The sequence below is a fragment of the Saimiri boliviensis genome, chromosome 1, assembly GCF_048565385.1.
Source record: "Saimiri boliviensis isolate mSaiBol1 chromosome 1, mSaiBol1.pri, whole genome shotgun sequence".
Lineage (NCBI taxonomy): Eukaryota > Metazoa > Chordata > Mammalia > Primates > Cebidae > Saimiri > Saimiri boliviensis.
In genome coordinates, this window is record NC_133449.1 from 24,664,582 (window position 1) to 24,676,639 (window position 12,058).

At 50.8% G+C, this 12,058-nt stretch overlaps 1 protein-coding gene across 1 annotated transcript; it reads right to left on the reverse strand.

Moving 5' to 3' along the window:
* Positions 1-2,052: 2,052 nt before the first annotated feature.
* On the reverse strand, positions 2,053-10,383 carry POMC (proopiomelanocortin). Its single transcript, XM_003935263.4, has 3 exons — positions 10,270-10,383; positions 6,317-6,498; positions 2,053-2,960 (listed from the first exon to the last, which is right to left on the reverse strand). Exons 2-3 carry the CDS (start codon positions 6,446-6,448, stop codon positions 2,280-2,282), a joined length of 813 nt encoding a protein of 270 aa, XP_003935312.2. The 5' UTR covers positions 6,449-6,498; positions 10,270-10,383; the 3' UTR covers positions 2,053-2,279.
* Positions 10,384-12,058: the final 1,675 nt, after the last annotated feature.

The window sequence follows — 12,058 nt, forward strand, 5'->3', positions numbered from 1 at the left end:
CAATGAGTCGAGATCGTGCCAGGGCACTCCAGCCTGGGTGACAGAGCGAAACCTCCTTCTCAAAAAAGAAGAAGATTCTGGCTTTCTTACTAACCTCACATCAAAACTTTACCAGGGCAAATTCCCAATTTTTTTCATTGTGAACTCCCAGAGCATCAAAATAGCACGGGGTTCATGTGTCAGTGCCAAACAGATGCTTCCCAGCTGGCTTTGCTCTACACCGCCCCCTGGTGTACTTAATGCATTTGACATACATGTGTGCATCTCTTGTGAGTCTCATGTGAATTGCAAAATGTGTAAATGTGTGTAAATGTGCAAACCTGTGGTCCCAGCATTGTGACAGCACTATGGGGAGACACAAAAGAAACACAGCACCTGGATTCTGCCCTTGAAGAGTGTGGAATTTTCCCAAGAGAAGGCAAGGCACGGATGCAGCCAGGAACTTGCCATTCAAGCCAAACAGTATGGCCTCCAGTGCGGAGTGGGCTGACAACAGGAACACTGAAAACGAACAGGGTCACCTGGCAGAGGGCATCACCTGCCCTACAAAGGTGGACATGAGCCTGAGCTTGTACTAAAAAGAGAATTGCATTCAAAATGGCAGGGGAGCCAGTTGTAGTGACTTACGCCTATAATCCCAGCACTCTGGGAGGCCGAGATGGGCAGATCACCTGAGGTCAGGAGTTCAAGACCAGCCTGGCCAACATGGTGAGATCCCATCTCTACTAAAAATACAAAAATTAGCCAGATGTGATGGTGCACTCCTGTAATCTCAGCTACTTGGGAGGTCGAGGCAGGAGAATTGCTTGAATCCAGGAGGCAGAGGTTGCAGTGAGCTGAGATTGCACCATTGCACTCCAGCCTGGGTCACAGAGCGAGACTCTGTATTAACAACAACAACAAAATGGCAGGGGAAGGTGGAGGATTCCAGGCAGAGGGTGTAGGAAGATGTGAGACCTGTGAGGAGACCAGCAAGTGTGAGGCAGAGCCGTCATCTGGGGAAATTTGGGAAGCAGGGTTTAGTAAGGAGAGAGTGCCCCAACTAAAGGGCCCTGTCCACCATGCTTAATAGTTTGGAATTAACAGAAATTGGGGTTGGGGTACTGTTTTGATTCTTGAGCCTGGGACTGTGGGAAAAGCAAGATTTTATATACACTAATATGAAGAATTCATATATAATGGGCTGAGGAGAGTGGCTGGAGACTGGGAGACCAGTTGGTTAGGAGGCTGTTATCGGAGAGGCCTCGGGGGAGTACTGAGGGTGAGGAGGAGGGCTGGAGCTGAAACGTGGGGAGGGAGGCGCTTGGGCATAGCAGGAGGGGTCAGAGGGCCTCAGTCAGGGCTTAAGCCCTAGGGCTGGAAGAAGCAACTGTGTAGAGTTTGTTGTATTAAACAGATGTGCGTCTCCATGAGTGTGTGTGTGAGAGAGATGGTACGTTTGAACATATCTGTGAGTAGCCTGAGAGTGCAAATGGGAACTGATACCAACTCCCAACTCTCACACTTAGCTTCTGTGATAAAAAGATGATCATAGCCATTTTCTCTAATCTTCACAATAACCCTCACACTGGGAAGGGAGGGGTAGATGAGAGATCTACATTTTGGAAAAAAGTTCAGAGACTTGCCTAAGGTCACATGGATTGCTAGGAGCAGTGAGGACTGTTTCCCGGGAGCATTACCAAAGCTTCCCATCTGACAGTCCAGAGCCCTCCCAGGTGTCGGTAGACCTCAACCTGTCCCGCTGGCTTCTGTTGGTTGATGGGGAGCCGGCAAGCCCAAGTGCGGGGCCGGGGGTGGGGGGTGCCACTCTTGCAGGAATCCTGCCTTTTAGCATGTGTGCTAGCTGAGCCGTCTTTCCCACTCAGTGGAGTGTGCGGGAAAAGCCATCCTGGAGGTGTTGGAGCCACCCTGAGCCGTCACCCGAACTATTCGATTCCTTGAAGATCCATTTGGGGTGGGGGAGGAAGCACATTTTCCTTCCACGCTCACTCCGTCCTGTGAAATCTCCTACCACATGGACACCACTGTGCTCCTCCAATCCACGCTGCTGTTATTTGATGGCTATGTGCTTTTTATTTTATTCACAGGGTACATTCAAAGTCAGAGGCGGATGTGAAATTTGAAAGGTTTTATTTCCTAACTATAGACAGCTTTAAGAGGCTGAATATCTGCCTCGACCATCTGCCCCCCGGCTGGGAGGCGGCGGCAGGGCTGGGGAGGGCAAGGGGCTTTGGGGTCGACCTCCCCGGGGAAGGAAGCCCCGGGGTCTCGCTGCGCCTTCACTGGCCCTTCTTGTAGGCGTTCTTGATAATGGCGTTTTTGAACAGCGTCACCAGGGGCGTCTGGCTCTTCTCGGAGGTCATGAAGCCGCCGTAGCGCTTGTCCTTGGGCGGGCTGCCCCAGCGGAAGTGCTCCATCCTGTAGGGGCCGTCGTCTTTCTTCTCGGCCGCCACCAGCAGGCCGTGCTCCGGGTCGGCCTCGGCGCCCGCGCCCCCGTCGGTGGGGCTGTCGGGGCCGTCCCCCGCCAGGGGCCGCTGGTCGGCCAACTCCCTCTTGAACTCCAGGGGGAAGGCCTCGGCCGACTCGTTCTCGGCGCTGTTGGGGTACACCTTCACCGGGCGCCGCTTCTTGCCCACCGGCTTGCCCCAGCGGAAGTGCTCCATGGAGTAGGAGCGCTTGCCTTCGCGCGGGCCCGGCTCGGCGCCATCGCCGCGGGGCTCGGGGCCGCCCTCAGGCAGCAGGCCGCGGTCTTCGCCCGCCGCGAAGTCCTCGCGCTTCTGCCCTGCGCCGCCGCCGCCGCCGCCGCCGCTGCTGCTGCTATTGCGGCGACCGAAGCGGTCCCAGCGGAAGTGGCTCATGACGTACTTCCGGGGGTTCTCGGTCAGTGGCTGCTCGTCGCCATTGCCCGGAAACACCGGGGTCTCCGCCGAGAGGTCGGGCTTGCAGGCCCGTATGCACTCCTGGGGGAAGACGCCATGGCATGAGGGCAGCCCGTGCCCTGCACCCCTGCCCGGCCGCCGCGCCGTCCACTGCGCCTAGGCCCTGGCAGCCGTCACCACGTGCGGGGGACTCAGGGCGCAGTGTCCGGCGTGTCAGGCGTCGAGGCCTCCCTACGGAGCAGGTCTGCCCACCTGTCCTTTTGGCACTTGTGGGCATCTAAGATCTTGCCACCACCTCTTCTGTCTCCTTCCCTGCGTGCTTCTGCCTGGCAACTGCCAACGAACTCCCCATCCCATTCCGTGGTTTGTCTAGCCATTTAGCCACCCCTAGCTTTTGTGAACAGGACCGAAGTCCTACTGTTATATGTCTGACATAAAGAACTAGCTACAAGAGGCCGGGCGCGGTGGATCACGCCTGTAATCCCAGCACTTTGCGAGGCAAGGCGGGCAGATCACGAGGTCAGGAGATCCAGGTGATCCTGGCCAACATGGTGAAACCCGGTCTCTACTAAAAATACAAAAAAAATTAGCTGGGCGTGGTGGCCTACGCCTGTAGTCCCAGGTACTCGGGAGGCTGAGGCAGGAGAATTGCTTGAACCCAGAAGGCGGAGATTGCAGTGAGCCGAAGATGGCGCCACTGCATTACAACCTGGGCGACAGTGAGAGACTCTCGTCTCAAAAAAAAAAAAAAAAAAAAAAAAAAGTGGCTTCAAAAAAGGCAGACGGATGGTCGTTGTTGGTCCTTAATGAATATTGAGTGCGGTGGCTCAGGCCTGTAATCCCAACACTTTGGGAGCCCGAGGCAGTCGGATCACCTGAGGTCAGGAGTTCAAGACCAGCCTGGCCAACAGAGTGAAACCCCGTCTCTACTAAACAACAACAACAACAAACTAGCTGGGTGTGGTGGCGGGCTCCTCGGCAGAGGCTGAGGCAAGAGGCAGGAAAATCGCTTGAACCCGAGAGGTAGAGGTTGCAGCGAGCGGAGATCACACCACTGCACTCCACACTCCAGCCTGGGCAACACAGAGCAAGATGCTGTCTCAAAAATAAAAATAAAAGAGAATACTGAATAAATACATATGGTTTAATTCAAGACCAAGACGGGAGTGGGGCTGAAGTTTAGGGGATAATCTCTCCAGCCGATAGAAGTCTGACTACTAGGGCCTTTATTTTTAAGCATATTTTTAATAATGCCTCAACCTTAACCTCAGTGATGGAAAACCTACTTTATGCCCCACCCCAGCTCCATCTCTGCCCTAAGCCTCCAAAGCTGCACCTTGGTTCTTTCACGACTTATGAGCTGATCTCTCTGGGAGATCATTTCCCTGTAACCTCATTCCGACTGGAGAGAGGGGTAGAAAGCTAGGATTATTTCCATTGCTCCATCTGTGGAACCTGTGTCTCTCTGCTCTTTGTCCCTAGTGGACTCAATTGTGGTACATATTTGCTTAGGAAAATGGCTGCATAGGCTGCAGCCTTGAGTTTTCAATAATAAAAAGATGAAAAGCCCACTGGCTACTCTCTTACTTGGGGATAGCAAAGTTGAAAATAAAAGGCTCCTACCCAGTATGTTAAGCTGGACACAGACTATTCCAGGTGTTTAGAATTACAACACTGTGGAATGTTAACAATGGAAAATTAAAACTAATTTACACTCCCCTCCCCTGGAGAGATAATGAAGCAGGAGGCTCAGAGAGGTTAAAGGACCTGGTCAAGGTCCCATAGCTCAGAACTGGGACTAGAACGCATGGATCCTGTCTGTGTCCAGGGTGCCCTCCCTAGTTGTCTCAAGTCAAGAGACTCGGGTCTGTCTGAACTGGAACTCGCAGAATCCCCTGCGCTCTTAGTTTCTCTTTTATATTACACATGAAAACTTGTCTGTGTCTTTGAGAATCTCATTCTCTCTTCATCTTAATTCAGCTTCTCCATTGACAAAATACACATAATGTAGATATACATTCCACCCTCAGCACCTGCCAGGTGTTGGCAACAGAATAAAATCCCAGTCACTGATATTAGCAGTGTGGGGTTTTTTTGTTTGTTTTGTTTTGAGACAAGGTCTCATTCTGTTACCCAGATGGGAGTGCAACAGCATGATTATAGCTGACTATGACGCCTGGCCTCAAGCGAACCTCTCAAGTAGCTGGGACTACAGACACATGCCACCACACCTGGCTAACTTTTTCATTTTTTGTAGAGATAGGGGTCTCACTATGTTGCCCAGGCTAGTCTTGAATTCCTGGGCTCAAGCAATCCTCCTACCTTAGCCTCCAAAAGTGCTGGGATTACAGGCATGAGCCTTCTCACCTGGTCTCAGTGTGCTTTTAATCTCTGGATTTGGCATCATTACTCATTTATGCCCCCTAACACACACACACACACACACACACACACACACACACACACACACACACACACATCACATGCATGCAGATACTTATACCCTGTGGTGACCTGGAGGGAGCTCCCACCTGATACAAAGGGCCTTCACATGCTCTGGAAAGACTGCAGAGGAACATCGTAGAAGGCCAGTCCTCCAGAAGAAGCATGAGACATTTGGCACCAATTACAGAAGAAAAAAAAAAAAGTCCCCTGGTGTTTTCTTTTTCCAGAGATGATTTGTAGGACTACCTGGCTGGTTTTGCAACTGGCAGTAGATAAAAGGGGAAGAAATATGGAATGAAAATGTCATGTGATATGAGCTTCTTAAAAAGGAATAGTTTGGGAAGATAAAGATTTAAAGTACAGAAAAGATTGAGAGGGCAATTATTGCTCTTGTGGCACCATCTCTAATTTAAGGGGTTCAGGGCCTCCCTAGAAGATGGGGCAGAAAGTAAAGATAACCAAGCAGAAATTGTGGATATGGCTGGGCGCAGTGGCTCACACCTGTAATCACAGCACTTTGGGAGGCCAAGGTGGGCAGATCATGAGGTCAGGAGTTCAAGACCAGACTGACCAACATGGCAAAACCCTGTCTCTACTAATAATATAAAAATTAGCTGGGCGTGATGGCGTGCACCTGTGATCCCAGCTACTCAGGGGGCTGAGGCAGGAGAATCACTTGAACCCAGGAGGCGGAAGTTGCAGTGAGCAGAGATCGTGCCACTGCACTCCAGCCTGGGCAACAGAGCAGACTCTGTCTCAAAAAAAAAAAAGAAAAAAGAAAGAAACTGTGGACTCGACCCATCTCTCTGTTTCCTTCCCTCATTCCTTCCCCCATTTCTTACTTCACTGCAAAGTTCCACTCCTGCCCTGGATTGAATCATGCCTGTCAGTGGGAATGAATTAACCCCTTCCCCACACCTCTTTCTTTTGAGCTTTCCCAGCTCCAGTCCCATCTGATGTCTAACCCAAGATGACAACCATGGCCCACATACCAGCAGGTGGCTTTCGGTGGTGAGGTCCTGACACTGGCTGCTCTCCAGGCACCAGCCACGCACTTCCATGGAAGCCTGAAGCAGCAAGGCCAGCAACAGGGCCCCTGAGCGGCTGCAGCACGATCTCAGCATCTTCCAGGCAGGCTGAGCCTCTTCAGAAGCAAACAAGATTGGTGGGACCCCTGCAAGGAGCAAAACAATGTTGGCCGCTCACCAGGAAGGACCTTGAGCCAACATTAACAACACACTCTCTTGTGGAGTCAAAGGCATTTTAAGGACAAGAGGAATGCTGAGAAAGGAGGTGCGTAGGGTGGTGGTATAAGTTGTCAGGAGAAGGGAATGGACCTGGGCAAGCTGTGGGCATTTCCCTGCTATCTTGCATTAGAACCAGACCCCTGAAAAGGTTAAGGCTGGAAGCTACTTTGGGGATTGCTTGGTTCAGCCCTTCCTATGAGAGATGGGAAAATTGAAGCCCGAAGAGAGACAATTACCTTAATGTTCATGACAAGGTAAGACTAAGCTCCAAGCACAGAACTTTCCTATTTCACTGCATAAAGCTGTAGTTCTAACATGCTAGATCTAAGGAGTGAAAGTAACTTGGGAAAAACAGAGGACCCTGAAATTCCTGCTCAAGATGGGCTTTTCCCCTTTTATTCCACCAGAATCCTATCATTTATCTGAAACTGTATTTCCTATGGGTATTAGGTTTACAGAAAAGCAAATAAAACCACTGGCCAATTTAGGGAACACTTCAAGCAACCTGATTTGATGTCCTGCACACAAATTACTCTGGTGATTGCTGTTATCCAGACTCCAGTAACTTTGGAGAGCTTTGTTTTTAAAGCAGATCTCAACTCTTTTAAAACTGGCTCATCTTCTGAACACATCACATGTCAGATGTCTTGTTCTCTAGGTCTCTCAAATGTGGTCTGAAATGGCTGGATATGAAGAGGAGGCAGGTGTGGAGAAGAAAGAAACAGATCAGAGGGAATTACTTCCTGGTGGAAGAGCCACTTCAGATACTTTTGGAGAATCCAGAAAGTCCCTGGGGCAGAAGCTGAGATCAAGATGCCAGGGGACAGTAAGGAGGGGGCACCCATGGTGCCCCTAGTCCCTTGTGCCCACCCCTTTCTCCAGCACTGCCAAATTTCTCTTAACCAGGTGGGCCCCCTGAAGCCACCTGGAGATGTGAGATCAGCTCACCACCAACCCTACAATCATTTTGGTTTTCAGAAGATCTTCTCAGCCAGCTGCTAGAAAAAAATGTAATTAGATGAGAAAAGTAATTCACATGGAAGTGTGGATGACTAAGTGTCTTGTCACTCCTAATGAACGCTGGTATTTTAATGTAAGTTTGCCTAAAAGAAATCTCTCATTTGGAGAGGCGTGGGCCAAATCTTTTTTTATAGAGGAGGCTTTGGAAGTGAAAGTCCTCCCAGGCGCTCATTGTCTACTTCAGGAAGCCACTTCCTTCTCTCTGCCCCACCCTCACCCTACTCCCCAAGGCGCCAGGCCAGCACAGGGCTCTCTTCAGGGTTGCTGGGCAAGGCTGAGCATTCTCAGAGCAGCCGTTAGATGGCGATAGCAGCCAGTAACTGGCCTAGGGGTGCTTTTGCCAAAGGGGCAACTGAACAAGCGTTGGTCAATCTTGGTGTCCTCTCCTGGCTCCAAGGGATAGGCTGTTCCCATTGTAGTCTACCAGGGATCCAGTTCAAGTACACAGCCTGAATTTGGTGGACCAGCAATTAGATTAAAGCTCCAAGATGACCATAGAAAATTCAGGTCTGAAAAATGCCCCGATGTTACAGTCACAGAAAAATGGTAGTTATATATGTCACCAAATGCAAATGTAAAGTAACATATTAATAGAGAAAAAAATAAAATCATATAGGTTTGATAGTTCCCTCAACTATATTTCAATTCTCATCAAAGATGACCATTCTGGAATGATTTCCATTTGTTAGAAGCCTACGTCATGACTTCAGGCCTTCCTGAAAAGCCCCAGAGAGCTTTCCCCTCCTACCCCATCGGCTGTGTTGTGCAATGTGGTAACATGTCCACTCCCACACTCTCAGAGCTTTTATTCTATTGCTAAAATGTTAGACAGCTGCTGTTGCTAAAATTTCAGATGCTTTCCTGAAAGACAGTTTTGTGTTTGTATTGTATATTTTGCCTATGTGTATTTTCAGTTTTCTACAATGAACAAATATTACCTTTTTGTGTCTTTTTTGTTTGTTTTAAGACAGAATCTTGCTCTGTCGCCCAGGCTGGAATGCAGTGGCACAATCTCGGCTCACTGCAACCTCTGCTTCCTGGGTTCAAGTGATTCTTCTGCCTCAGCTTCCTAAGTAGCTGGGACTACAGGCATGTGCCACCATGCCCAGCTAATTTTTGTATTTTTAGTAGACAGGGTTTCACCAAGTTGGCCATGATGGTCTCAAACTCCTGACCTCAGGTGATCCGACCGCCTTGGCCTCCCAAAGTGCTGGGATTACAGGTGTGAGCCACTGCACCCCGCCTTGTGTCATTTTTAAAGCAACAACTTATTGGGGAAATAGCAAATGCAGCGCTTTTTATAAGTAGGGAAAGTATGCTAATCCAAAGATGGAAAGCTCTGGAAAAATAGAAACTTGCCATTTGCTCATCTTGAGATTAACTTTATATAGAACTACACTTATTAGAACTTCATAGGTGTGAGGGAACTCTCTACGAGCTCAACAAATCATTCTGTTTGTTACTCTAAAACTGCACCCTGGCCATGCCCTTCTGAGAGATTAGCCCTTCTGAGAGATTAGAGGAGCACAGGGGCGGAGTTTTGTCCTAATACCGTGACAAATATGCATTAAGTCCTATAACAAAAATGTTCAAGGAATATTAAGTCATTAAAGTAGCCATAATCTGTGCATAGCTTATAAACTGAGAAGGAAAACACACACGCTTGTATTTTCCTTGGCTCCTTCCAGCCATTCTGTAAGAACCCTCCCAGCTTCATTTAAACATGAAGAATTTGGGAACTCCAAATGCCAAATGGACTGTCTCTCCTTCACTGGAAACGCCCTTGCCTGAGCCTTGATCATTCCAAACGGCTGCCGGCACCCGCAATCCAGGGTCTGCTCCATAAACAGCCCACCCGGTGGTCCTGTTGAGGGCATCCGAAACCAGGCGTTTCAGGACCCGGGACAGCTCCCGCCCGGCCACCTGTTTTTAACCCCAGCTAGGTCTTGGAGAGAATGCACTCGACTATCCTGAATTGTAATTGACCCAGGAATCATGTAATTATCATAGCGCGGCCACCTCGGATGCGCTAAGGTGGGCAGGGAAACAAGGATTCAGGCATCCGAATGCCCCCTCCCAAAAAAAATTCTGGAAGACAGGGCGTTTATTATGACTTTTTTTTTTTTTAAAGACGGGGTTTCACCATGTTGGTCAGGCTGGTCTTGAACTCCCAACCTCAGGCGATTCGCCCGCCTTGGCCTCCAAAATAGTTGGATTACAGACGTGAGCCACTGCGTCGGCCCATTACTTTTACCCTTTTCTCTGCCGACCCGTTTCCAACATTCATTTGCGATCGCGTGTATGGAATGTTACTTTCCAGAAGTGACACCTATCCTGGATATTGGGAGCAAGAGATGCTAAAAGACCGGGCTCTCCCAAGACCTCCTAGCAGGCGCTCGGAGCCTCCGGGGTCCTAGCAGCCCGCGACCCCCGTTTCCACCTTAGCGCCGGACCCCGGACCGCGTTCGCCCCGGGGCTGAACTCCCGCTCAGCTGCCAGCGGCTTCTCATGCCGTAGTCGGTGCAGAAAGTTTGCGGAGAACTCGGGACCGCGGCGAGCCAGAGGCGCCCAGGTCCGCCTTCGGAGCCAGAGCTGGAGCCGAAGCCGGCCGAGAGCATCGCGAAGACTGGGACAGGGAGTCCCGGGGAAAGAGCGCGGTTCCCGCGCTGCGCCCTTACCTGTCCCGGGAGGCTGCTCTCTGCGTGCGAGGACGCTCCGCAGCTTCTCTTGATCGCTGCTCTCCTTCCCCTCCTTCGCCGCCGCTTGGTCCCGCGCTCCTCTGTCCTTTTATACTTGCCGAGCTCTCCCGGTGGGCGCGGGACCTTGACCTTCCCAGCAACGCAACGAGCAGCTCCCCGGGCCCGGGGAAAGGGGGGGCCGCAGGGCGTGGGAGGGGGCTTCCAGACGGGGGATGAGGGCAGCAGAGACGCACCTGGAAAGGGGCTGGAATTAGCACTGTCCTGCCGAAGGCGCACCTGGCTGCCCTCCCTCAGGAAGAACTTAATTATGGATGGCGCTGGGTCTCCACTTCGGACGGGCAGGAGGCTTAGCACCCCAGTGTGGGGCAGGCCGGGCCCCTTCTGAGATCGCCCTTCTGAGATCGTCGAGGCGAGGGTTAAGTTACCTGCGTGCGTACTGGGGCTGCCACCTGCTCGTTCGCATTTTGTGGTAAATATCACCGCAGAGCGAGTGTGTCCCTGAGGCCTCCGATTTCCCCATTGTTTGAAAACTGTGATGTGGAAAGTCGTGGGGAATCACATTCTCTCTGTTCCACTTTGGGGAGGGGAGGAGGGAGCAGAGGTCAGGAGCCCTCTTGGGGGTGTGAAGGTGAGTTACACTGCTCCCCCGGGAACTGCTCCCCAAGGCCCTAGTTTAGGGGAGGCTCCCTTCTGTGCCCCAAGCCTCAAGTAAAAAGTCCTGTTAACCTTAGGCCATTAAATGGGGAGAGGGTGATGCTGTAAAGAGCAGCTGAAGTGCTTTTCCTGTGGCCTCTGATTCCTCCCTTTGCCATGGCAGGGTGGTCTGGGGACTCTGAAATAATTTTCAATATCCCCCTTGGCCCTGGAGTTCTGGCTTCACTTTAGTTCCAAATATCAGGCCACAGAGAAGAAGATAGCACTCAAACCAAGCCTAAGAGACTCTACCTTAACCTGAAGTAAAGAAACAAAACCAAATTGTGTGATGTGGTGGGTGTGGGAGGGAGTATTGGGACTAAACTGGACTTCACATCAAGACATTTGCTCAACCTGCCAACTGCAGGAACTTTCCTGATTCCCAATGAGATGCTCTTTTTTTCTTTTCTTTTCTTTTTTTTGATTGATTGATTGTTTCAGACAGTCTTGCTCTGTTTCGACAATCTCACTCTCAGCTTACCACAACCTCCACCTCCCGGGTTCAAGCGATTGTCCTGCCTCAACCTCCTGAGTAGCTGGGACTATAGGCCCGGGCCACCATGCCCGGCTAAGTTTTGTATTTTTGGTGGATGCAGGGTTTCACCATGTTGGCCAAGCTGGTCTTGAACTCCTGACCTCAAGTGATCTGTCTGCCTCGCCCTCCCAAAGTGCTAGGATTATAGGCATGAGCCACCACACCCAGTAGAGATGCTCTTTTAGACTCCAGGGCTCTCTTGTGGATTCAACTTTTCTGGTGACATTGGCTTTACATTCAGCAATCCTTTCCTTTTGGACCACAAGAGAGATCCAAGCTCCTTCACAGTAGACAAGATGCTTCATCACCCAGCCTTGTCCCCTTTCCAGAGCCATCTCCCAGTTCTACCTTGCATCCTGGCACTTCAGCATCCACAACATTCATATACCTAGGAAGATGGCTTTCTCTGGTCTCCATTGTCCAAGCTGTTCCCCCAACTAGAACACCCTTTCTCTCTCCAGCCATCCAGGAGCTTGACAGCAAGATGTCACTCATCCATCGGCCCCTGTTCCCTGAAGCCCTCTTTGGCCACTCTTCCTA